The sequence below is a fragment of the Lissotriton helveticus genome, chromosome 2_2, assembly GCF_964261635.1.
Source record: "Lissotriton helveticus chromosome 2_2, aLisHel1.1, whole genome shotgun sequence".
NCBI lineage: Eukaryota > Metazoa > Chordata > Amphibia > Caudata > Salamandridae > Lissotriton > Lissotriton helveticus.
The window spans coordinates 404,641,950-404,669,096 of NC_136060.1; the positions used below are offsets into that span (position 1 = coordinate 404,641,950).

At 45.6% G+C, this 27,147-nt stretch overlaps 1 protein-coding gene across 2 annotated transcripts in view; it reads right to left on the reverse strand.

Moving 5' to 3' along the window:
- The window catches only part of MAEA (macrophage erythroblast attacher, E3 ubiquitin ligase), a 413,699-nt gene that overhangs the window by 241,793 nt on the left and 144,759 nt on the right, over positions 1 to 27,147 (reverse strand). Inside the window, exon 3 of one of the 2 annotated variants that reach the window (XM_078678641.1) lies at positions 16,763 to 16,966. The exons of the other annotated variant lie outside the window; for it this stretch is intronic. Coding sequence (XP_078534767.1) covers positions 16,763 to 16,966 — 204 coding nt within the window. The remainder of the gene's footprint in view (positions 1 to 16,762; positions 16,967 to 27,147) is intronic. 2 annotated transcript variants of the gene reach the window in all.

The following is a 27,147-nucleotide window of genomic DNA, read 5'->3' on the forward strand; positions in this document are numbered from 1 at the left end:
TCATACAGAGTTCAGAGGAGTGTGTTAGTGAATAAATACATATATATTTTATATATATCCTGTGTGGTGTCCTTTCATTTGGTATTCAAGGGGTTACATATGGTAAAACAGCTGGCTTTACACGCCCTCAAGAGTCTTTCAGCCTAAGACTGTTCTGTCCACGCTACCACTAGGATAGCTGGTCTATAAGGTTGACATACAACCATCACCATAAGGGTTGTTTGGACTGGTGCAGGGTGCTCACTAGAATAGTGATCATCATATACGAGGCCAACTTCTCACACCAAGTACCTTAGAGTCTTGAGAAGCATGTGGCAGACCCAGAGAAACTCCCCAGCATTATAATATCAGGGACTGTACTGAGATGAGGGAGGCATTAGGTAATCTGTACTGTGGAACCACAAAGCAGTCGGGCAGAGTCCATAGTATAGATGAAAAGTGAAATCTAACCCGGCTCAATCGACTAGATCTAAGGTCTGGAGGAGGGACTTGAGGAAACTCAATCCTAACTCTCTACCCTCCTATAGCTACAATCTTCTCCTACCCCCTACTGACGCTACCGACGTACTGGTTCTCACCGACCACTACCTCAATTCGATGTCCTCTATCATCAATGAAGTTGCCCCCCTTCAGTTAAAGAGAGCTACATCTAAAAATTCAAAACCATGGTATGACGGACTGCTTAACGAAGACAGGCGAGCCATGAGACTTGCGGAACGCAACTGGCGATCAGTCCCCTCAGCTCTGCATCTCAAAACACTAAAGAAAAAAAGAAACGCTTACTTTAGAAAAATCAAACGCACGAAAGCTTCCTTCTTCAGTCGCCAACTTGACCAGGCCAAAAACCGACCTAAGAAGTTATTTAAGTTAATAAAAACCCAATCCAGAGAAGGACCTCAAAGACCTCAAAACACGTCAAGTACATTACCATCCTGTGAAGAATTCTCTTCTTTCTTTATTCTAAAGACAGGCACGATCAGGAAAGATCTCCTCTCGGATCTAAGACTTTATTCTAACCCCCAGAGCAATATGCCCCTTGCTCTAAAAAACAATGCTTCTTGGGCATCCTTCGAAACTTATACTGAAGACTCTATCGGCAAGATTCTAAGTACTCTGAAGCCCTCCAATCACCTATCTGACCCTCTACCCGCTAACGCGGTACATGACTTTATCCCACTACTTCTCCCGCTTTGGACCAAAATCATAAACGGCTCTCTGCAACAAGGATGCCCCCTCAAAATAGGACAGGTTTCCCCCATACTGAAGAAACCTTCAGCGAACCCCTCCGAATTGTCTAACTATCGTCCTATCACCAATATTCCTACTTTGGCCAAACTCCTAGAAAAATGTGTACATCTCCAACTGATAAAACACATCGAGCACTTTCAACTCCTCAACGCACACCAATCAGGCTTCCGAGCAGGTCACAGCACGGAATCAGCTATGACACATATAATTGATGATGCACTGCAAATTCTTGATCAGAATGGCACCTGCCTCCTCATCCTTCTCGACCTCTCATCAGCATTCGATACCGTCAAACATGAGAACTTACTCGACTTGCTAAATCTCAGAATGGGTATTTCAGGGACAGTACTCAAATGGTGCACCTCTTTTCTACATAACCGGACTCAGAAATTCAAGATTAACAACAATATGTCTACCCCAGTTCCTGTAACTCTAGGTGTCCCTCAAGGATCCTCCCTTTCCCCTACCTTGTTCAATCTAGTCTTGGAACCACTCACCGCACTACTTCAAGCATCTAATGTACAATTTCACATGTACGCGGACGATACCCAGATCTACCTTAAAATTGACACCCTTGAAGACATCAAACTTCTCAACACAACGCTCAGAAACACACAGACTTGGCTAGCAGAGAATCATCTCAAACTTAACGCCCTCAAAACAGAATTCCTCTTAATTGCTCCTCCTTCCAAAGTTCCCATCACTCAGTCCTGGCTAAATAATCTCACTGCACTTAACGTCCAACCTACTATCGTGGACTCAGCAAAATCATTAGGCATTACCCTCGACTGCAATCTCAATATGCATCACCACATCAGCAATGCTACGAAAAGTGCTAATTTTCAAATCAACACATTAAGAAAGCTGAAACCTTTCCTACCCGCTAATGATTTCAGAACTGCAGTCCAAGCCCTAGTAATCCCTCAAGTGGATTATGGAAGTGTTGCCCTCTGTGGCCTCCCTCTTTCGACTACCGCCCCACTTAAAGCCTCTATCAATGCTGCAGCCAGACTTATCACAGGCTCAAAAAAACGGTCACACATCTCTCCTGACCTCAGATCCCTGAACTGGCTACCATATGAAGCTAGAATACACCTGAAAATAGCATGCATGACTCACAAGGCCATATACCACAACTCGCCCAGTTATCTCGCTCAGAAACTGACAATCTCGGGTGGCACAAGAGATACAAGAAGCGCAAATAACCTTCTTCTGAAACCCCAAAGATTCCACAAGATGAAGACATATAAACGCTCCTTCTCTGGGATGGCCCCCAGGATATGGAATTCCCTTCCTCCAGAAATCAGACTTATACCATCCACGGCTTCCTTCAAGAAAGAAGTAAAAGCCCTACTCTTAGCTAAATTCACATGAATTTAATCTAATATACCTTCGTTCTCATTTTGTCTCCTCCAGTAAAATTTGCAGAGTTGTCCTCCCATACTCCGCTACAACCTTCACCATGTTTCATCTACTTAATTTGTTTTGCGCATCTATGCTGGACATATTTTCTGTTCGTTGGCCCACCTTTACAACGTTGCTACCTCACATGTTTTACATTTGCCTATTTTGTTTGCTCATATTTGCTTGATATATTTTGTTTAGTTTTCATTCCTTTATTACTGTACAGTTGCCCTCCTTTACACTGTTGCCTCCCCATCTTGTTTACATTTGTTCAATTTGTTTTTGCTCAACTTTGTTTTATATCTTGTTTAGCTTTTTATCTGTTTTTATCCTACTTGTGTGTAAAGCGCTCTGATATCTGCAAGGATCTTGTTCGCGCTCTATAAAACTTTCAAAATAAATAAATAGATAGGTGTCAAAGGGAATATGTGTTGAGGAAATCATATTTTTGCAAATGTTAGCTTGAATAGTTGATTTCCACTCTCCCGCCACTGGATGTAGGTGGGTGAGTGTTCAGCAGAATAGCACAATAAAAAGAATCGATCCAGAAACTAAACTAATTTGGCAAATGCATCTTGGAACACGCTACTGTGATTGTGTGTGTAAATGTAATGTAAATGTGTTGGACTTGTAAAGCGCACAGCTGCCCGTAAGTGTCCCGGCGCTGGAGACCGCTGGGGAACCTGTCCTGGCTTTCCCTGTGAGATGGTCCCTTCTGGGTATCTCCAAGGTGAAACCAGGCATCCCCGGCATCTGTGGGGGGGCCGTTGTAGAGATGAGGCAAGCTTACTGCCCAGAGTTGCCGAGTGTGATCCCTGGTTAGAGTAGGCACTGAGGCGAGAATTGTCGAGTCCGCTGACCCTGGTCCACGACCCTGCCGCGTCGGGAATTCAACCCTCGTCCCGGGCCGTTCTCTGCTTCCGGGTCTGCCGCCTCTAACCAGTGAGCCACACCACTCCACTGATTGTATTTATATATTACGCTTACTACCCCAGACAAGGTGTCGAAGCGCTTAAATACTGAGACGTCCCCGGGTGCACAAAATGTGTTATCATCGGGTTTAGCACTCCTAATGCATTTCAGTATTTAACAAGCATTTGCAATGCAATCGGTCACGCAATTGCAAGAGTTAGAGCTATTGGCATAGTAAATGACAATGTCTTTTAACCATGTGTCTTGGTTCGAAGTGGATGTATGTGGTTTGTAGTAGAATTATGTGGGTTGAATTGGAATGTTTAGTTGTGAATTCCAATTAGTTGTGGTGTACAGAATAGATAGAAAGGTAATTAAAGAGGCATAGGTAGTTTGTGCACAAAGTGGTGAATGAACACCAGACAGAGGAGCAGAAAGAGTGTTTGAGAAAGAAGGGGAGAATAGGCCACAGAAGCATTAAGAATGTGCACCAGTGCACACAGAAAACACCCCAAGAAGAGGAGGGGAGCGCGCATTTGAGGGACAGAAATCTTAAAAAGGCACAGGAAAGAAACTGTGCTGAAAACGTCAAGTGAACCAATATGAGAGAGGTGGGGAAATCATGTGAAACAGCGAGAAAGAAGTGTGAGAAAGTACACGAGAGAGAGAGAGCAGTTATGGACACCTTGAGAGAGAACGCAGATGCCAAGAGACCGCAGGCTCTGGTTCTCTTGGATTTGTCTGCCGCGTTCGACACGGTGGATCATGACATCCTTCTCCACCGTGTCGAACAAGCTGGCATTCGGGGCATGGCTCTCAAGTGGGTGGAGTCATTCCTGACGGGAAGATCACAAGCCGTGCGCCTTGGTCCCTTCACTGCAACCAAATCCCCTATCACTTGCGGTGTTCCCCAGGGTTCTTCACTCTCCCCGTTATTATTTAATCTCTATTTGCGTCCTTTAATTTTTTCCCTTCACAACTGGGACGTCAGCGTTTTTAATTATGCTGACGATTTGCAGCTCGTCTTCCCACTTGATTCTCCTCAGGCGACTAACAACTTCCATGCCGCTATGATCCATATCCATCAATGGATGAATGAGAATCAATTGAAACTCAATCCTGGAAAGACTGAGCTACTCCTTCCTGGTGCCAGTGCCGCTTGTTGGGGTCCGCAGTTTTGGCCTCCTGTCCTGGGCTCACCCCCGACACCACTCAAGTCCGTCAGGAGCCTGGGGGTGACAATCGACGCCGAACTGTCACTTAAGGCCCAAGTGGGTGCCACGATTTCCTCGTGTATGCTCCAACTCCGAAAAATCCGGAAGATCCGGCACCTACTTCCACACGTGGCCCTGTGTCAGGTCGTTATGTCCCTTGTCATTTCGCACCTGGATTTCTCTAACTCCCTTTATCATGCACTCCCACGCTTCCTTTTACACCGTCTCCAGGTGGTCCAAAACCAGGCAGTCCGCCTGATATTTAAGATCCCCAAGTGGCAATCGGCGAGGCCCCTGCTCCGCAGGCTCCACTGGCTGCCAGTGAAGGATAGAGCGGCCTTTAAGATGGGCTGCCTGGTATTTAAATCCCTTCACTGTCCTTGTCCTGCTTTCCTGAAATCCCGGATCTCCCTGTATCAACCTGCCCGCTCCCTTCGTTCAGCTTCCCATCACTTGGTTGTCATTCCCAAATTTAAACTTCATAAATTTGGAGGCCGTCGTTTTGCTTTTCTTGCCCCCAAGTTTTGGAACTCCCTTCCTCTGACTATTAAATCCAGTAACTCCCTCTTTCAGTTCAGGAAACTCCTTAAGACTTTTCTGTTCACCCTTCCTGAATAAATCCCTCTCTGTTCATTCACATGTCCCTCCAGTCAGCGCCAAGAAACCCTCGGGTGTTAGTGCGCTCAATAAGCCCCATTTAACATAACATAACAGAGAGAGAGAGGGAGTGAGGGAGGGACGAGTGGGGGAGCACCCAGGGGAGGGGAGGGAGGCGAAATAAGTGCACAGCTCGAGGAGGTACCATAAAGTAGCTTGTGTGAGCAGGCATTTTAGAGAGGAGTTAGGTAGTGTGAGGGAGGGATGAGAGGGGGCCAAGGAATTGCGAAATGAGAGGGGGGAGCGGAAGTGTGAAGTAGAGATGAGAGGCAGTGGGCGCGCGGGAGAGAGGGGAAGGGTTGGTAGAAGTGTGATGTATAGTTGGGTTGTATTGGAATTGTTTTTTGTGGAATTATGTGGATAGTAATTAAATGATATTAACTGTTGTTGAATTCTGTAGAGTGATATTGTATGTTATGCTGCTGGATAAAAAAAAAAAAAGAAAAGTGTGAATTCACCCACGTGTGATGTTCAGAAAATGTAACTTTTGATGTGTTGAATAACTGAACCCTGAACTCTTTTTAATAAGAAATCAATACTGAAGCGGGATGGGCTGATTTTCAATGTGCTGCTGCAAGTTTGGAATGTTGAAGACCTGGAGATTGAAAAGCGAAAAATTCAAAATGTCATCAACTAAACGAAAAAACACAACATTCCGCAAGCAGGAGCTGAAAAAAAAATTGTCAGCCGAAACCAACATAAATAGACAGCAGGGAAAAGGCCCATGTAATAGGGCTAGTCCACATGGGAGGGAACCAAAAACAAGAAGAAGGGACAAAAAGCCAATGCCCCACTAAAAAGCAAGGATTTCCAAACTGCAGAAAAAGAACCGATGAAAAATTGTGGGCATGTTTGAAGCCCAGAGATTAGATACAGCATGTTTAAAAGAGGCAGCACATGTGCTGGCTAGACGAGACCTAAAAACTAGAGTGAATCATAAAATCTATGTAGCATTTGTAAATCTAAATCTGTGAGGCTGAAGTGTTAATTAGATTAAACCTTAAAGGATAAAGAAAATAGTATTCACATTGAGTGGCAAACATGTAAACAGCCCTGTTGATATTAAACTAAATAGATGAGCTAGGAATTCGAATGTGTATAAACGGCGTCGAGTGCATTGCAACAACTAGACCAGTACCCTTATTGGCCATGTTGGAAGATCGAAAGTATTCTGAAGCAATATTTTTATTTTTTAAAAGATGGTACTAAGGATATTGCTTCACTGCGAAGAACTAAAATGATGGGTAGGTGAGGCAGCGACACAAAGCTAAGCAGACATTAATTTGCACATGCTAGCTAAAAACAGGATTTTTGTTTATTCCTGGTATCCTGGGTTAACAAACAAAAAAACGGTAGGCTAGTACAGTTTACTTACAACTGCAAACGCAGATTTTTTCAAAAACGTACATAGTTCCATGTTTTCAACTTTACATCTCAGACTATCCGTTCACAGTTCATTCTGCAACACCATTGTGACTTTTGCTTGAAATGTGAAAATAAAACGCTATGGCAACCAAATTACCAAGCGCCCTGAGACCCTCACGGTTGAGTAGTGCACTTCACAAATCCCTGAGTGATTGATTGACTCAGGAATGGCTGCATTAATACATTTTCCGACTCTTAGTTTTCAGTGTACAAATTATTTCGACACTGAACAACACGGACTGCATAAATAATCTACCATGATACTCACTGAGTTTTGCACTTCTTGTACACAGTAGCGGTCGGTGGTGGGAGTAGCTGCCGGGCGGTGATGTGGGTAGGGGGAGGGGAGGGGCAGGGTGGGGTGTAGTAATCTATGTAATACGGAGGATTACCGGTAAGTAAACATAAATAAATAAAACGAATTTCGCTGCGTGCACCGCATTGCATTTGCTTGTACACCCATGGAATTATATACACATCAGACTTCTGGGGATGGCCTCTTGCACTCATTCCCTTACAGTTTCAGAAATATGGGCCACCCACCAGATCGGAGTCGTTGAAATTACTCCTATTACCTGGGCCAGTAATTTTGTAAACACGACTCCTGTGGACAGCTGCAAAGTGCAGCGGGTCTCAGAGCGGGGGAGAGCTTGGGACCGGGCAGAGGACTGAACAACATAAGCGAAATAAGCACATGACGCACACTTGGTGAAGGCACAGTCTAGGCGGCGCAGCAGAGGAGTTCACCCAAGCCAAAACCCGCCCACGTTGTCTTACTCACCAGCACGGGTCACATTCGTAGACATTACAGCTGTCCTTGGCCACTGTCTCCAACTCCCTCGTACAGACTCACTGTGCCCAAAGTTCGTGCAACTCGGAGTCACTCAGTAAATAAGAGGGAGGAGAATGTGAAACAAAGGCGGGGGCAAGAGAATCAAAACCAACGCTGGAGGGTGGGTGGATTGAAAATATCGTAAAGTGGGAGTGAGTTTAAAAAAAAAAAAAAAACTAATGCGGGAGGCCATGTGGGTTGGGTTTTAAAATAACGGCGAGTGTGGAGCTGGGGAGGGCACTGAAGCTGGGGAATACAAGGTGCAAGTCTGACGGGAGGCTCAACATCCAGTGATTTGTGCAGGGGAGTAGGGCACTGGCAGAACGGGCAATCAACAATCCGATACCTTTGGAGTGCGGTGATAAAAGTTTAAACAAGCAACGGAATGAGAAGAAACGAGGACAGGATTTCTCATCGCACTGCCTAGGCTTGACCTAAAAAGACACTCAATTTCACTAAGAAAGCTAGTCAGTCATCGATGGTCGCTGAAGTGCGACTGCAAACACAAACAAAGTCCCACAAACACATTTAAAGAGAAGCAGTTGAATAAGAATGTCAATGTCTGCTGTGATTGGGAAGGGATAAAGACGGAACAAGGCATGACAAATGCATGCCAGAAACAAAGATTACAAGAGTGACAAACGAACGAGCGAGTCACAAGACTTTGGGCAGGCATAAAGCCCAAAGACTGATTACAGCATGTCGAGAGACAGAGCATGTGCACTCCTAGACTCGACCTAAAAAGGGAACACAGATGTCTATGCGCCCTCCCACTCAAGTTCTGTGTTTCTCATTTCACAGGTACAAAGACAGCACTTATGCATAGAAAAAATAGATATTCACTCATTTGCATGAAGCACAGCCCTATACCAATAAAGGCATTGCTTGGATTATACCAATGAATGACATTACAGATTGAGACCAATAAGCAAAACATTCCGGTACATCCATGAAAAAAAAAAACTTGTACATCCAAGCAAAAATCCTCTACAACCATAACTGTATCCACTGTCTGGGGCTTCCAATGCACTCCTCAGGGATTAAAGATTACCTGTGTAGGGACACATAGGACACTCCTTTACCAGTCCCCTGGTCGGATCACGTCTTGGTTCCCTTCAGTATAAACATTTTAGCGGAAGACACACAAAGGGGAGGAAACCAAAGCTATCCCCATCGTAAATGGAAACATTTCTCTCAGGACATCGTTAGTAAACTGTTGCAGGAAGGGGGTCCGCCGGGGGGTGGAGACAGCGACAGCGCTAATAAAAAGTTAGACGAACGCAATCTTAGTGCCCTGAATATAGTGGCTCCGCTATGTCCGACTAAATCGGGAAGCAGAGCCAGAAAATCCGCTCCTTGGTATACGCCAGCTCTGCAGATGGCTAGATCTGATTGCAAGAGAATAGAGAGAAGCTGGCGCACAGATTTTTGTTCGCAGAAGAAGAGAAATTATAGGGCGGCGCAGAGAAAATATCAAGTTATGTTACGAAGAGCCAAGGCCACCCATTACAATAATAGAATTGGGGATGCAGAGAACTCCTCAAAAGAACTCTTTAAGATCTTTAAAGAGATCTCATTAGTGGCCAGCTCGAATGCCCCAGACAATGACTCAGTAACCAAGTGTAACCGAGTAGCAGAGTATTTGCCAGTAAGGTCAGGGACATATATGCCTCCTTTTCTGGCAATCCCGAAAGCGGGCTGACCTTTGAGGAAGTGTCTGGGACAAGTAATGCGGAAAGGCGTTTGGAGCAATTTATTGTTCCCCCCGCGGATGTTCTACCGAGTATTTGTCTGAGTGTTAAGTCCGGCTCCCCTCGGGACCCAGCACCCCCCAAGGTGTTGGGTGACAGCCTGCTGGTCCTGGAGCCTTACATCAGACATGTGCTGCAGATCTCCTTTGCTCCAGACACTTCCGGAAGATTAGAAGAAAGCAGTAGTTCTACCCATTAGGAAGAAATCCATTGTGAGCCATGAAGTTCTGGAGAAACTTAGGCCGATTTCTCTACTACCGTACATAGCTAAGGTGGCCGAGAAGGTGGCAAATACTCAGCTGGTGGCACACTTAGAGAATGCCAATCTCCGACATCCCTCCCAATCGGGTTTCCGGTCAGGGTATTCGACCGAAACCGCCCTACTGAGAGCTACGGAGACCATAAGACAAGGTGAGGATGCTGGACATACCATGGCACTGGTGATGTTAGACCTCAGTGCGGCGTTTGACACTGTAGCCCATTTCATCTTGCTGTAGTGTCTTAACAGAGGTGGTGTCACAGGATCCGCACTAGGGTGGCTGAAATCCTTCCTTACGGGCCGTAGCTTTCAGGTTCAACGGGGCTCTTTTCAATCCACGGAGGTGGCGCTGGAACAGGGGTTGCCTCAGGGCTCGGCCCTGAGTCCGACTTTATTTAATTTATATATGGCCCCCCTGGCTGAGGTGGTGCAAGCGTTTGGAGTAGAGTTAGTCTCCTACGCTGATGACACCCAACTGCTGATCTCCCTCTCCCAAACAGCCTCGGTCGCGGCATCCAATTTTAAGGCCTGTATGCAGGCTCTGGCCTCTTGGATGAACACACACTGCTTGAAGCTAAATGGAGCCAAGACCGAGGTGTTGGTGGTCGGTGGAGATAATCTTAGCTGGACAGTGGATTGGTGGCCACAATGTTTGGGCCCCACTCCCACCCCCTGTAAGGAGGCTAAGAATCTGGGGATATGGGTGGATCCTACCCTATCCTACGAGGGGCACATTCGCCGTCTAGTGGGAAAGTGTTTGGGTGTGCTAAAAACACTAAACAAAACCTTGGATCTGCTTCCTCTTGAAGCCAGACGCACTATGACGCAGGCCCTCGTGACGTCCCGCATGGATTACGGGAAAGTCCTATTTTTAGGAGCTACGGAAAAAAGTTTGGGGCGCCTGCAAGTCCTACAAAATGCGGCCGCTCGGTTGGTATTGAGACTTCCAAGAAGAACTATTTCTAGGCCGGCACTTGCGGCACTACATTGGCTACCGGTCAAAAAGAGAGTCCTGTTCAAATCCCTCCTTATATGCCATCGCATTCTCTGGCATAAGGCTCCAGTATGAACCAAGTAGAGCCTTACGCTCAGGTGGGACAGGGCGGCTTGCAATCCCCCGCATCAAGAAAGCCAGAATGGGAGGACGCTCTTTCAGAGTCATAGTGGCTCAAAGTTGAAATAAACTCCCGGTGGGTCTTAGACTGGAAAGGTCGGAGGCCAAGTTCAGGAGTCTTCTCAAAACTCACCTGTACATTATATAGGAGCGTAGGTGCGGATGGGCGGTTTGCTAATGCTTCTGGCTGGTCTTTCTCTTTCACCACAGCGCGGGGACACGCCGGGATGGCGTAACCAAGCGCTCTACAAACTACCTTATTATTATTATTATTATTATTATTATGACTCACTGCTATGGGTTTGTTCTTGCTCTCTCGAGCGCATCTGCAAAATCAATACTATGGACACAGATCTTACTTTTAGGCGACTACGGACAGCTTTAGCTCTCTGGAAGACCCCATCTCATCAATCCTTCATAAAGGTAAAATAATAAGTAGAGAGAGTGCTTTGACTCACCACCTTCAACCACTGGTTTTAATTTTGTTTTAAGGGGATGCTACAGTTCAGATGAGAAGTCCCTCAAGGGTATGGCATTTTATGGATGGTTCCACTGTCCCCCTGATGTTATTGTTTTTGTGATGGGGCGCAAGAATTCCTTTTCTTAGACTGGGGGAAGTGTGCAGGCTTTGATTTATTTACAGTGCTGGCATTTAACCTGTTTATTTGCGTTTTTTTTTTGTTAAATCAGTGCTTGCGGTTTGAGTTTCTTAACCTGTTATTAAGAAATCCATGAATTAATCATTATCTCCTGCACGTTCATTTGCTTTACTTTGCCGTCATGATAACGTGTTGCTGGATATATAGTTTTTTTTTTTTAATGACACAGTAAACTTCCAGCCAGTAAACTAAAGGCACATGACCAGAGGGATGAATTTAAAGGATACTGAAAGTCAACTCATGCAACAGAACTCGATCGAATATCTATTCTAGCAACTAATGTCAACTACGATAAAGAGCAAACTGACTTAAAATTCCTGACTCATAACGAGGCTATGCCCTTCATGAACCCACAGTAGACACATAAACCTCCAGAAGAGACCTCGAGGATAGGTCAACAGAAGCACTAGATGGCAGCACCTTTCATGAACCCACAGTCGACTTCACAACCCCCAGAAGAGACCTCTAGGATAGGTAAGCAGACGCACTAGACGCCAGAGCCTTTCATTAACCCAGAGTCGACTTCACAACCCCCAGAAGAGACCTCTAGGATAGGCAAGCAGATGCACTAGACACCAGAGCCTTTCATTAACCCAGAGGCGACTACACAATCCCCAGAAGAGACCTCTAGGATAGGTAAGCAGACGCACTAGACGCCAGAGCCTTTCATTAACCCAGAGTCGACTTCACAACCCCCAGAAGAGACCTCTAGGATAGGTAAGCAGACGCACTAGACGCCAGAGCCTTTCATTAACCCAGAGTCGACTTCACAACCCCCAGAAGAGACCGCTAGGATAGGTAAGCAGATGCACTAGACGCCAGAGCCTTTCATTAACCCAGAGTCGACTTCACAACCCCCAGAAGAGACCTCTAGGATAGGTAAGCAGACGCACTAGACGCCAGAGCCTTTCATTAACCCAGAGTCGACTTCACAACCCCCAGAAGAGACCTCTAGGATAGGCAAGCAGATGCACTAGACACCAGAGCCTTTCATTAACCCAGAGTCGACTTCACAACCCCCAGAAGAGACCTCTAGGATAGGTAAGCAGACGCACTAGACGCCAGAGCCTTTCATTAACCCAGAGTCGACTTCACAACCCCCAGAAGAGACCGCTAGGATAGGTAAGCAGACGCACTAGACGCCAGAGCCTTTCATTAACCCAGAGTCGACTTCACAACCCCCAGAAGAGACCTCTAGGATAGGTAAGCAGACGCACTAGACGCCAGAGCCTTTCATTAACCCAGAGTCGACTTCACAACCCCCAGAAGAGACCGCTAGGATAGGTAAGCAGATGCACTAGACGCCAGAGCCTTTCATTAACCCAGAGTCGACTTCACAACCCCCAGAAGAGACCTCTAGGATAGGCAAGCAGATGCACTAGACGCCAGAGCCTTTCATTAACCCAGAGTCGACTTCACAACCCCCAGAAGAGACCTCTAGGATAGGCAAGCAGATGCACTAGACGCCAGAGCCTTTCATTAACCCAGAGTCGACTTCACAACCCCCAGAAGAGACCTCTAGGATAGGTAAGCAGACGCACTAGACGCCAGAGCCTTTCATTAACCCAGAGTCGACTTCACAACCCCCAGAAGAGACCGCTAGGATAGGTAAGCAGACGCACTAGACGCCAGAGCCTTTCAGTAACCCAGAGTCGACTTCACAAACTCCAGAAGACACCTCGAGGTTAGGTAAGCAGAAGAACAAGATGGCAGAAGACCTTAATGCAACAGACTGGGTGGTGGCAGAAAGTCAGGAGCAGTCTTGGAGAAACATGGGCTAGAGCAATCAGCAAGTAGCCATAAACTAGTGCTTAATTTATAAATAAATAATTGCCAGGGCCCTCGTCAGGAGGCCACTGCAGTTTGCACCACCCATTACCCGTACAGTGCTACCCATGACAGTACAAACACCTCTACTAACCATCACACTCGTACAAGGGTCTCCTACAAGTGTGACACTTCACACTATTCCAGGCTCCCAATGCTTAAATAATGGGTTGGTGGCAGGTATTAGTTATTTTTAACATATATTGAATTAATGAACAACTATTATTTTGCTCATTTCTAAATAAAACAAATAGCCCTATCGTGTGGCAGACTGAATACGGTCTGGATTGGCATTTCTGCTGCATTTAAAGTGTGGAATTGCATAAAAGCATAGAAGTAATCATGGAATAAATATGGAATAAAACGGATGAAATGGTACAATAAATTTGGTTTTTTTGGAGTTGAATTTTCAAATGTAATGCTTGTGTAGCTGTAGCGGCTTGAGCCTGGGCGGTGACGACCTTCCAGCTTGATATGTTTATTCTACGTTCCCGCAATCAGGACAGAGCACACGGCGAGCCATTGAGCAGCTGCCAAAAGTAAATCAAAAAGAAAAATCAAAAATGGAGTGCATTCCATCACTCAGTTTGAAGACGGTCATAAGTGCTAGTGTTAGCAATTAAGTGGCGGTGCTGAGCCGGCTCAAACTAAGCACAGCCTAAAACCTATGTTCCTGCTACATTCCCTCAGCACATCTCCTGAACATACGTTTAAGGAAATCAAGTCAGGTGATGGAATTGAAGTGATAACAGTACTTGTGGTTGCAAATGAGACTGCATACCTAGTTGAACAATCCCCTTTCCCTAAACTTGACAGTTTATCAACCTATAATATGCAGGCTATATCGCATTTTAAGTCCGTCATTGATATTTTTTAATAAGCACTACATAACTTTTGTTACATTTCATATACACCATGGTAGGGCAAAGAACTAGAAAAAAACGAAGTATTCTCAATGCAATAGCAAGTGTCACGTGTCCCATAGGGACATTTTCGTCTTCACTAAGTTAGCATGAGCACGTTGCAGCCTCGCTGCTGTTTTGCGCACGTTAGTACACATTTTTATTTTTTACAAATTTCTGTGGCTGTTTTCACATGAGAACTCATCACTGTGTTCAATCTCTGCATGTTTCTGGGATTTTGACTATACATTATGTGCAAGGTCGCACAACAATGCCCCTTGTTGTTTTGTTCTGGGCAGGGCTTGGGCCTTAGACCAAACATTCCAATGCAGCTGTTTGGACAAACGTACTTTGGTTTTATTAGAATACACAAATAGGTAACACACACTTGAAGAGGGACCTTTTCAGGCAGAAGAACGAGATAGCACCCATGATTTAGATCTATCATCTATAGGCTGAGGTATGGGGTCTGCTGACAAAGACCAGAGATAATCTAATATATAATAAAACTGCTTCTTAGCAAGGGGAGGGAGGTTAGGGTCCATTGTCTTTTCATGATGACATCTCCCTTTACGATTTATGGACTAGCTGCTATGCTGACTGTATATGTGCTATGCATTTTCCAGCTTGGTGTGGCATGTAAAGTGAATGTTATTGCACGTTAGTTAAAATAAATATTTTAATCTGTTTTGTGTCTCTGTCAGATCATACGGTGGACAAGTACAAGAGTGCGAGCAAAAGGTTGTGTCTTGTTACCGCAATTCCTGAGAGATCGGGGATTGTTGAGTTCTGGGGTGTCTAATCACTTGTTTCTCTGACAGTGAGTAGGAGAGCAAGTGAGACACTATAGCTAGTTGGTCCTGGCCTCGCGGGTACTAAGGTGGTAAGATGACTCAGTCCCGACACACCAAGGACCTATAATCCTGCGCATAGTTCTGTGTTTGTGCAGAATCCCTGCAACAAAAGATTGAGAATAAAAGATTGAAAAGTCACTGAGAATATCTAGCTTCCTTCAAGAAGTTAAACTCAAGGGATAAGAACTCCCAGCTGGATTATATTAGTACACTTCTCAAATCAAGGAGTTGGCATGCAGTTGCATCACGAGAACAGGTTTGTTCGGATTATACTTCTACTCACTGGGCGTGAGGGTGAAAACTAGAAAGCCACACCCAGTCTTAGTTCACATGGAAGGTTCAAGGACCATCCAGTCGGCAGTGTGGTGTGTCACAGAACTGGCATCTGGAATGTTTCTGCTATAAGTTTCCTTACCATCCATATCCTGTTTGTACATGGATCATAACAAAAATGTAAAGAATGTTAATTGAAAGCAGAAGAATTTAAATTGTTTATTACTAGACGGATCTACGCATATTGCTGGACAGCTATGGAGGTTCTCAACTGATGAGTGTGTTCACCTGCTACAATTCCTGAATTATATAAAGCTAAGACTGTTCTATGTGCAGCATCAAGATGTCATCCACATAATTATATCAGTGCCTCCTTCAGACATTGGAAGGTGACAAACATCTGCAGCAGGGTCTGTTGTAGTCGGGTGCTTTCAGCAGTTTAAATCTCAATACAGTATTGTTAGACGTACCCTTTGCTCAAATGTTTATTTGGAAAATAGCTGTGGAATATCACAGCTGAGCTAAACTTGATAATCAATATAAACTCTGGCTCATTGTACTAAATGTGTGTTGGTCTAATCTTTTTTTTTTTTTAAATGCAAAGGGCCCACCGTAACAAACTACTGAGATGGTTGGCTGTGCTCTGTGGTTCTAGGCACCAGGAGTGGCCTTGGTCAGTGTTCTTCACATTGTCCTTGCCAGAGAGCCTGCAAGGTGTGGCTTAACACCATGCCCTGTAAGCTCTGGGATGAAGATGGGGGGGTTTCCCCAGCCTTCTCTTCCTTCAATCCAGAAAGACATCACCTTAGCACCCTATCCTCCAACATGTGATGTGGATGTAGGAACTGTTTGGTTGCCAGAGACAGGGTTGGCCGAATGGCAGGGCAGAGTAGGCTGATACTTCTTTAACTGGGTTAGGGCATCCTTAACAACGGTACAGATTATATGAAAAACAGAGCATCATTAGTCTAACTGATAATGTATATCATCGCCTGCCAATGAGCTCATCTAATAAGGTTGTACAGGTAGATGAACAGACCTTTCAGTTCATGCAGTTAAAGATCGTGCAATTTGAGATAATAGCAGCATCGCAAAGAAAAAAAACAATTGACTTCAGCAAAATTAAAAGAAATCGCCCACACGTGAGTAGTGATCAATATGTAGTATCCACCAGTCAATAAAACAGTTCTCCTTAAGGCAGCATTCCTTCAAGGTCCATCCATGTTTAATTATCTATGAGGCACAGTCACAACTATTGGCCTAGAAAATGAAGTTTTATGAAAAGGCTGTAAATTTGGTGGCCAGGGCAACCAAGCAACGCAGGGATTGCATACAGATAGTACAGATGTTATTTCAGTTACAGAATGCTAATCTAACATTCAAGACAAGAATAGAGCCTGGGTGCCATATTAATCATCTACACTTGCCTACCTCAATGCCACTTTGCCTGGCTAGTTTTACAGCAGTGTTGTAATAGCCACAGCGCAAGAGATGTTCCACCATCATGCGGTCCATGCGTTTCTTCTTCCACATATTTGCAGCTGCTGGCTGGTCACTGCTGTGCTCTTTAAGATGTTCAATCCGGCGCTTGCAAAGTTTGGCGCTTTCATCTTCAGCTTGAATCGATTCAACTGCCTTTTCAAGAGAGGTGAAAGAACATGTTTAGTGTAATCCACAATCTTCTAAGCGAGGCAACACGTAAATTCGAATTTGTGACTGATCTTTCATCAACAATTCACTCACCTTAGGTAATGCTTTTTCTGGTAGAGACTATCTAGCCCAGATTCCTCACCTTATGAATATTACCAGGGCATCAGAATGGATCCGTAAACTTTTCAGCAGTACCTCGGTGTGCCGTGAGGTGGCGCCGTGCGGCTCTGCACTGATGCCGTGCTGCTCTGGAAGGCAAATGCTACTTACCAGTATGCATCTGTTCTTGGCATGGAGGGCTGCTGACATTCATATCTTAGCATAGATCGCTGCCTAGTGTTGGGTCCGGATGTTTGCACCTTGTTGTCTTGGAAGAGTCTTCGAAGTGTCACGAGATAGTTGACTCCTCCCCTGGACTACAGTACGCATGGGCATCTTCTCCATCTTCAGATTGTTTTTTGCCATTGTGGCAAAGATGGAGTATAGGAAAGTAAGAGATGACCATGTAAATGTATGTAAGGAAGATAACCATGCAGCTGTGACGGGCACCGGGGAGGAGGGTGGGTATATAAATGTCAGCAGCCCTACATGCCAAGAACAGATGCATACTGGTAAGTAGCATTTGCCGTTTGAGGCATGTGGGCTGCTGAATTCATATCTTAGCATAGACTGTATAGCAGTTTCTCCTCTAGCGGTGGTCGCCTGTATCAGCTGCAGTGGTTTGAGCAAGAGTTTTAAGGACAGCCTGGCCCACAGCAGCTTGTTGCTTAGCTTGCACGTCAACACAGTAGTGTTTTGTGAAAGTGTGTATGGTAGACCATGTAGCCGCCTTACATATGTCTTCTAAGGGAATATTTCCTAGGAAAACCATGGATGCCCCCATTTTACGCATTGAATGGGCTTTTGGGGGAACTGTTAAAATGCGCTTTGCTTTTTGATAGCATATTTGAATGCATTTAACTATCCGTCTGGCTATTCCTGCCTTGGAGATGGGATTACCCTTATGTTGTGGTGAAAAAGCGACAAATAGTTGCTTTGTCTTTCTGAATGATTTTGTTCTGTCAATGTAATATAACAGAGCTCTTTTAACGTCTAGTGTGTGTAGAGCTCTTTCAGCCATGGATTGCGGGTTTTGAAAGAAGACTGGCACTTCTATGGACTGATTGATGTGGAAAGTGGACATAAATTTAGGATTTGTACGAAGCACTACTTTATTGAGGTGTATTTGCATGAAAGGCTCCTGAATGGTTAGTGCCTGTAGCTCACTCACTCGCATGAGGGAAGTAATAGCAATTAAAAATGCCACCTTCCATGTTAAGAATTGTAGTTCACATGAATGAAGTGGTTCGAAGGGGGGTCCAATGAGTCTGGTAAGTACTATGTTTAAGGTCCAGACTGGAGAAGTTGGATGCTTTGGAGGGATCATTCTTTTAAGTCCCTCCATTAAAGCTTTGATAGGTGGGATTCTGAATAGGGACACATGCCTGTTTTAAAGATATGCTGCTATAGCAGCAAGGTGTAGCCTTATGGATGAGTATGCTAGGTTACATCTCTGAAGATGTAGCAGGTAACAGATTCAATTTTGGATGGAGGCATCCAATGGATTGATTTGGTTATTATTACAATAAATAACAAATCTTTTCCATTTGGCTGTGTAGCATGCTCTGGTAGTGGGACGCCTTGCTTCCTTGATAATGTTCATACAGTCTGGAGGCAAGTTAAGATATCCGAACTCTAAGACCTCAGGAGCCAGATCACTAGGTTCATCTGATTGGGATCTGGGTGCCCAATTTCTCCATGGTTCTGTGTTAGCAGTTGTGGCGAGAGGCGCAGTCTTTGGTGAGGAACCACTGAGAGTTCTAGGAGCGTTGTGTACCATGGCTGTCTTGCCCATGTGGGAGCAACCAGGATCATTGTGAGTGACTGTTGCCTTAGTTTGCGTGCCACTAATGGAATCAGTGGGGTTGGTGGAAAGCGTACGCAAATCTGCCCGACCAGTTCATCCAGATCGCATTGCCTTGTGTCAACGGGTGTGGGAACCTGGTGGCGAAAGACGGGCATTTTGAGTTTTCGTTTGTGGCAAACAGATCTATGTCTGGATGTCCCCACTTTTGGAAGAATGGTTGGAGAACTTGAGGATGACTCTCCCATTCATGTACTTGCTCACTGTGTCGGCTTAGTAGGTCTGCTATCTGGTTGTCTATCCCTGGGAGGTGTTCTGCCAGGAGATACATGTTTTGTGGAATTGCCCACTTCCATATGCTCTGTGCTAGGTGAGATAGTTGCAGAGAGTGTGTCCCCCCCTGTTTTTGAATGTAGTACATGGCTGTCATGTTGTCCGTCTGGATTAACACAGCCTTGTTGCGCAAGTATTTCTGAAAGGCTCTCATTGCTAGGAATACTGCTAGTAACTCTAAGTGGTTTATATGTAGTGTCTTTTGTTTGACTGTCCAGAGACCTTGGACTGTATATTGAAGGAGATGGGCTCCCCACCCTGTCAGTGATGCGTCCGCTGTTAATACTACCTGTGGAACCGGCTCTTGGAACATTCGTCCCTTGGAAAGGTTTTGTGGGTTCCACCACTGCAGAGAGCGGTAAGTGCGACTGTCTACCAACACTAGGTCTTTTAGTTGTCCTTGAGCTTGGTTCCACTGGCGTGCTAGGCATTCCTGTAAGGGGCGCATTTGAAGCAGAGTATGAGTGAAGATGAATATGCAGGAGGCCATCATGCCTATAAGCTGCATGAACACTCAAGCTGGCAGGGAGTGTTGTGGCTGAAATTTTTGAATGAGAGATTGTATGTTGGCTATCTTGGCTGGATTTGGATATGCCTTGGCTACGGAGGTGTATATTGTTGCTCCCAGATATTGCTGTATGTGGGAGGGTTGCAGATGTGATTTTGGGTAATTTATGGAAAATCCTAGACTGTGCAGTAGCTGGATTGTTTGTGAGGTATGGCTGGCACACTGTGCGTATGAGTTGGCTTTTATGAGCCAATCGTCAAGGTAGGGGAACACATGGATGTGTTGCCTTCTGAGGTGTGCTGCTACTACTGCTAGGCATTTTGTAAAAACCCTTGGTGCTGTAGTTACCCCGAAGGGTAACTACACAATCGATAGTGCTGACCCTCTATTGTGAACCTGAGGTATCTCCTGTGAGCTGGATGTATGGGGATGTGAAAGTATGCATCCTTGAGGTCTAATGTGGCGAGGAAGTCGCCTTGCTGGAGTAGTGGAAGTACCTGTTGTAGAGTGATCATATGGAAATGATCTGAGAGTATGTATTGATTCAAAGGTCTGAGGTCTAATATTGGTCTGAGGGAGCCATTTTTTTTGGGAATGAGGAAGTATAGAGAGTATACCCCTGTCCCTTGATGTTGCAATGGGACTGGCTCTATGGCGCCCTTTTCTAGCATGGATAGCACCTCCTGTTGTAACAGCGGGATGTGTTCTTTGGACATTGGACGGTGTTTGGGTGGTATGTTGTGTGGAGTAGAAGTGAGTTCCAGGCAGTAACCATACTGGATAATTTGTCTCACCCACCTGTCTGTAGTGATAGCGTTCCAGACTGGTAGGAATTATGTTATTCTGCCTCCGACTGGTGTTATGTGGTCTGGAGGGAGTGTGAAAAAGTCACTGTTTGGTGGCGGTGGAGGCTCGGGTGTTATTATTACCATGTCCTTTGCCCTTGCGTTGTTCCCTCTATAACCTCCTCTATTGGAGCCTCTATTAAAGGTACCTTGTGTAGTGCTCTTGAATGATGAAGAAGTTTGGGATGTGTTGCCTCTGCCTGAGCCTCGAAAGGAGGAGCGACGAAAGGCGCTCCTATACTGTTGAAATTGAAGTGCACCCATGGACTCAGCGGTGTCAGTATCTTTTTTCATCTTTTCTAAGATGGTATCAACCGCTGGGCCAAATAAGAAATCCTGGTTAATAGGTTGATTGAGTATGGTAGATTGCACTACATTTTTAAACCCTGAAATGCGGAGCCAGGCATGCCGGCGTAGCAATACACTAGTGTTGACAGACCTAGCGGCTGTATCAGCTACATCAAGGGTGCATTTTATGGATGCGTTAGTGATGAATTTCCCTTCCTGTATTAGGTCGTTTGCTTTTGCCTTATAGGGTTCTGGTAGGTGTTGTAATAATCCCTCCAGTTCGTCATAGTGTGCTCTGTCATAGCGTGCTAGGAGAGCTTGGGTATTGGCAATCCTCCAGGTGCTTGCTGCCACTCTTTTCCCTGAGACTTCTAAACTTTTTGACTCCTTGTCAGGGGGGAGCATCACCTGTTTGCGAATTCGCTCTTTTCCTAGCATTAGATACAACTAGGGAGTCTAGTGGTAACTGAGACCTGATATAAGAGGGGTCTGTAGGGGCCGGTTTATATTTTTTCTCAATTCTTGGATTGAGGACACGCGCCCTGGCTGGGTCTTTAAAGATGTCTGGTGCGTGCTTTAGTACTCCTTTTAGCATAGGGAGTACACGTACCCTCTTCTCTGATGTTGGGAAGGTGTTAAATAGAAAATCCTCCTCTATAGGGTCAGTGTGCATGTGTAAGCCATGATACGGAGATGCTCTGTCCACTAGTTGGTTAAAAGCGACAGTGTCGTCAGTAGGAGATGGCTTTGTGGGGTATGGAGAGGAATTGGGTATGGGTTGTGTATAATCTGTGTCATCAGGGTCATTATGTTCAGGCCATGTGTCATCTTGGTTTCCTTGATCGTCCGGTTGTATAAAATCATCCTGAGGATCTTCACCCATGTCTTCATCCTGATCATATTCTACAGGTGGAGGAGAATATGGAACATAAGGCATGTTAGGAGTGAAAGGAGGAGGTGTGAAAGGTCTTGAAGGGGATGTGCCAACGTCCTTTTTCTTAGGAGGAACAGGAGAAGGGGCTTCAGTGTCCAGTCTTCTTTTGTTTTTATTGTAGACTGATATATGTCCTGTATCAGGGTCTATATACAGTCTTTGTTGTTCTGGGTACACTGGATCTGGATGAAAAAGTTCTTCCTCCACAGTCCGTGGCGCCGAGGATTTTGGATCGGTCACCTGCTGGTCTTTATTTTTTGTTTTCGGGTGAGTTTCGGACTCGAGGACCCTTGGGTGTGGAGCTTTTTACGGCTGGATGGATTTGTTCGGGTCGAGTGCCTCTTTAGGCTGGACGTCTTTTGTATGATGGGCAGCCTTTTTCGGCTCGACAGGCCTTCTTCGGCTCGACAGGCCTTCTTCGGCTCGACGGCAGTGTTCGGCTCGACGGCAGTGTTCGGCTCGACGGCAGTGTTCGGCTCGACGGCAGTGTTCGGCTCGACGGCAGTGTTCGGCTCGACGGCAGTGTTCGGCTCGACGGCAGTGTTCGGATCGACTGCAGTGTTCGGATCGACTGCAGTGTTCGGATCGACGACCTTCTTGGGGTCGACGCCCTTTTCCAGATCGACGACCTTCTTGGGATCGACGGTCTTCTTTGGATCTATGACCTTCTTGGTGTGGACGGCCTTCTTTGGATCGGCAACCTTCTTGGTGTCGATGCCCGTTTTCGGCTCTGCGTCCGTTTTTGAGTCGACGCCCTTTTTGTGCTCGACAATTTTTTGGGGTTGAGCGGTTTTGCTCGATGCTGTGGCCACTTTGGGAAGTATTTTGCTCAGTCCCGTGGTACCGAAAGACTTGGGTGTGGTCTTCGGAGCAGAACCGGAAGGCGGGGCTTCTGAAGCAGTGTTTCAGTCGCGGCTAAGGCTTTTAGGCGATGCTTTGACCGGAGCATTGTATGGAGGTGGAGGCGGGGTAGGGGCTTTGGTACTCACGGTTTGCCCCGGTGTGATCTGGTCATTGGAGTCCGATTGGTCCTCTATGGTGACTATCTCCAGATCTTCTGAGCCCTTCTGAGCCCTCTGGGAGTTCATGTTCGTCGTCGAAAATGTTTTCCGGTTCCGGTGCCTGCCGCTGCATCTCTTGTCGAGCAGCTCTTCGGTTCCGGATAGTTTTCTTTGACCGGAACGGAGCACAAGCTGGACAATGTTCTTCGTTGTGCTCCGGAGATAGGCACCTGTTGCATACTTTATGCTTATCACTGTGTGGAAATTTGGATTGACACTGTGGGCATTTTTTAAACTGGGTCCTATCCATCAGCAGGAGGTCCACGTGGCATCTAAAAGGCCCAACAGCTCGCGTCGACGACCGGAGAGAGGTGGAAGTGTTGTCGAGTCTAGGGATACCGAGCTGAAACAATACCGTCGAATGTAGAAGGCTTTGGCCTTAGAAAGTTGGAAAACTTTGGTCCAGACGTTGGAGCTGTCGAAGTGCATCCGAACCCAATGGTGGAAAAAAACAATCTGAAGATGGAGAAGATGCCCATGCGCACTGTAGTCCAGGGGAGGAGTCACCTATCTCGTGATACTTCGAAGACTCTTCCGAGACAATAAGGTGCAAACATCCGGACCCAACACTACGCGGTGATCTATGCTAAGATATGAATTCAGCAGCCCACATGCCTCGAACATGACATTCAGGGCCCTTATAGACTCCACGTCTATGCAATGATGTCAGTTGTATTCAAGGTTATCTGGGACACGCAGAAGCAGAGCACCAAGAGCAAATCGCTTTGAGTAGGGGACATATTCCTAGACTTGGGATCTTATTAAAGAGTACAGTTCAATCATAGAAGAGAAAGGATTTGATGGTCGGTGATGAATCTATGGATAGAGCCTCAACACGAAAAAGAGTTACAGAAGGTAAGTAACGTGTTCTTCTGATAGAAAATTCTAACCTTAGATTCCTTTTGAATAGATAGCAATGCAGTACATACTGGAGAATGGACTCAAATCAGAAAGTCCTGGAGGACCGAGCGGACAAACTACCCCGAACCTGGCAATCAAGACAATAGTGCTTTGTGAATGTAAGAAGGGACGCCCATGGAGCTGCCAGGTATATGTCTAGGATAGGAACTCTGCGTTCTAACAGAGGTAGAAGCTTTGGCTCTGGTTGAATGAGCACAAAGTCCTTCCTAAAATGCGTTGCAGATCTTACTGCGCAATACACTCCAGCGGGAGAATGTTCTCTTCTTCGCAGCCTTGCCTTTTTTTGTGCCAGTAGACCCCACAAAGAGCTTATCGTCCATCCGTGGCCTTTGGTATGACCTATGTAGATACTCTATGCTCTCATGGGGTCCAAGCAATGGAGCCTCTCCTCATCCTTAAAAGGGTGAGGGGTGCATAGAATTCCAGCAGGGTGATGGTTTTGCTTATAGGGTTGGGTGTCACAACTTTATGAAGAAAGGATGCCCAAGTCCGCAGGACCAGTTTGTCTGGGAAAAAGGTGGTGCATGGTGGATTAACACAAACAGCCTGAAACTCACTAACACACCGTGCTGAGGTAATGGCAAGGAGGAAGATTGTCTTGATAGGAAAGAGCTGTAGGGGACCACTGAGGAGAGTCTCGAATGTGCACATCCAACAAGTAAAGATGAGATTGAGGACCCATATGCGAATCACAAAAGGAGAAAGGAAAAACATATTTTGGAGCCCTTTCAAAAATCGCATCACGAATCGTGACTTAAACAAGGAAGGCTGATCTGGCAACTGCAAGAAGGCCGAAAGGCCACGAAGATAGCCTTTAATCGGGCCAAATGCAAAACCTTGGCAGGCAAGAGACAAAACAGAACATCAGAAACATTGGCCTGGAGGGGTCAATCTAAAGTGTGCTGCACCAACCAGAAATTTGTCCCAAAGAACAGCATATACAGTTTTCATGGCGGGACGTCTGGCTGCCAAAATGACATCAACCACCTCCTAAGGAAGGCTGCAGGTGGTCAGCCATCACCACTGAATCTCCAAGCATGAAGGTGGAGTTTGTAAAGACCCGGGTGCAGAACACCACCCTGTTACTATGACAGCAGGTCCACCCGGATGGGCAGCCTGATCGGAGGTCAGATGCTTAAACCCAGGAGCACTGGATACCAGTTCAGTTCATTTAGTCTTTATTTCGAATAAAATTCATAAAAGACCACAAAATAAAAACATTTTCAATATATCAACATTTTTACATTTTACGGTGGAACCCCAGGTATAAAAAAAAATTGCCATCAGGCAATATACAAACATTAAAAGACAAGTTAATCAAAAAAGGGTTACAGGTTCTTAGCGCGAATCAGCCACATCCACCCCAAAAATTTAGCAACACAGATCACAGATTTTTCAGTACGCATGTCACGTAATTTCAACAGGGCTGTACGATTCCCATCACAATTTAAGGTTTTACAAATTGGTCTCAACCATTTTAGTCGGGGCAATCGATATGCTGGGCAAGCAAAAAACAGATGACCAATACTTTCAACCTGGTCAGGACAATAAGGGCATTTAATGCTTGAATTCTTTGCCCACTTTGCAGTAAAAGAATTGATCGGCAAAGTGCCCACCCGAAACTGATGATACAGCTTATGGTCAAGGGTTTTGCATATCAAATCCCAATAGGGCTCAAGGGACGGTATTATCTTGTGTGTTAAAAACAGTCCCGTTAGGCTATTTTCTGATGAGAGGGAGACCAGTGCAGATTTCTTTGCAGCCCAAAATAGCTCTTTAAATTCCGCTTTAGAAGGGAACCCAGAACATTCAGGATGTAGCCATAATTCGGGGAGGCCCATAGAGTACAAAATTTGTTTGACCTCCCGCAACCAAGGAATTTTCTGGGCACCCCACAATGATCTAATCTCGCCCAGTTCGTGAGCGAAAAGACTAAGCTCTTGGGTCGTCCAGAGGCGTCGCCAAAAAGCAACAAGACGATACTGTGCCATCTCATCCAGGGGTCTGCAGCCTAAGTCCAAAAGCAATGGTTTTATGGGTGTCGATTGAGGTAGCCCCACTAAATTCCGAAAAAACCTGTTCTGTGCTGTGGTTAGTGCTGACAAGCCTTTGTAGCCCCATATGTCCGCACCATACAGGGTAGCTGCATTAACCTTGGCCTCATAGATTTTTAACGCTGGTGTGATGCGTTTGGTCAAGGTTTTTTTCTGTTCCTTCAGCAAGCATTCTGTGAGGCGAACAAATTTAAGAATTAAAACCTCCAACTGGGGGTTCCAAGTAAGTTGATGGTCAAGGGTCACGCCCAAATAGGTCATGACTTTGACCTGTTCGATTGGGACACCTCCTAATAAAAAGGAACTTTTAATTTGTTTATTTTTGTTAAAAACCATAAATTTAGTTTTTTCATCATTAATCTGAAGGTCATTTTCTGTGCAAAATTCTGCAAATCTATTTAGAGCTGCTTGTAAGCCACTCCGAGTCTTGGAGAGGAGCAGGGTATCATCGGCGAATATTAACATGGGGTACTTTGATCCCCCCAGGGTGGGAGCGTCTGTTTGTGTTTCGCTAAAGAAAGCAACCACCCGATTAATAAACAGGAGAAACAGGGTGGGGGCCAGCACGCAACCCTGCCGAACCCCCCGTTCGACAGGGAAGCTAGCGGTCACCTGGCCCTGCTTCCCCCATCTTACACGGGCAAAGTTATCCTCATGTAAGCGCCTAACCAGCTCTAATAGTTCAGGCGGAAGGCCCATGAGTCTAAGGGCATCCCAAAGTTTAGCCCTGGGAACCAAGTCGAATGCCGACCTAAGATCGACAAAGGCGGCATAGATGACACCGCCACCCAAAAAGACCACCTTCCAATACAGCATGGTTAGACGAAACACCTGATCTATGGTGCTGGTGCCTGATCTGAACCCTGCTTGCATGGGGGAGAGTATATTGTTCTGCTCAATCCACCCCTGTATTCTAGCTAGGGCCATTCTTGATACCACTTTCTGTATGGTATCAATCAGGCTAATGGGGCGATAGTTTTTCGGTGAAGATCGATCCCCTTTCTTATAGACTGGAAGTATTTCAGCCCCTTTCCAGGATTGTGGTACCCTTGCCCCTGCTGCAATAGAATTTGCTAAAGTTGTTATGTAAGGGACCCACAGTTCTAAATTCAGTTTAAAAAGGTCTGCTGGTACTGCATCTATACCTGGGGCTTTCCCAGACTGGATTAAGCCTAAGGCATGTTCAGTATCCGAAGTACAAAAGGTAAGCCTATCCCCATAAATTACTGGTATGGTCCCTACTACGGACTCACCTGCCAGCTGGACAATATTAGGATCTTGAAATTGAGAGGAAAAAAATTTCACCCAATTAGCAGCGG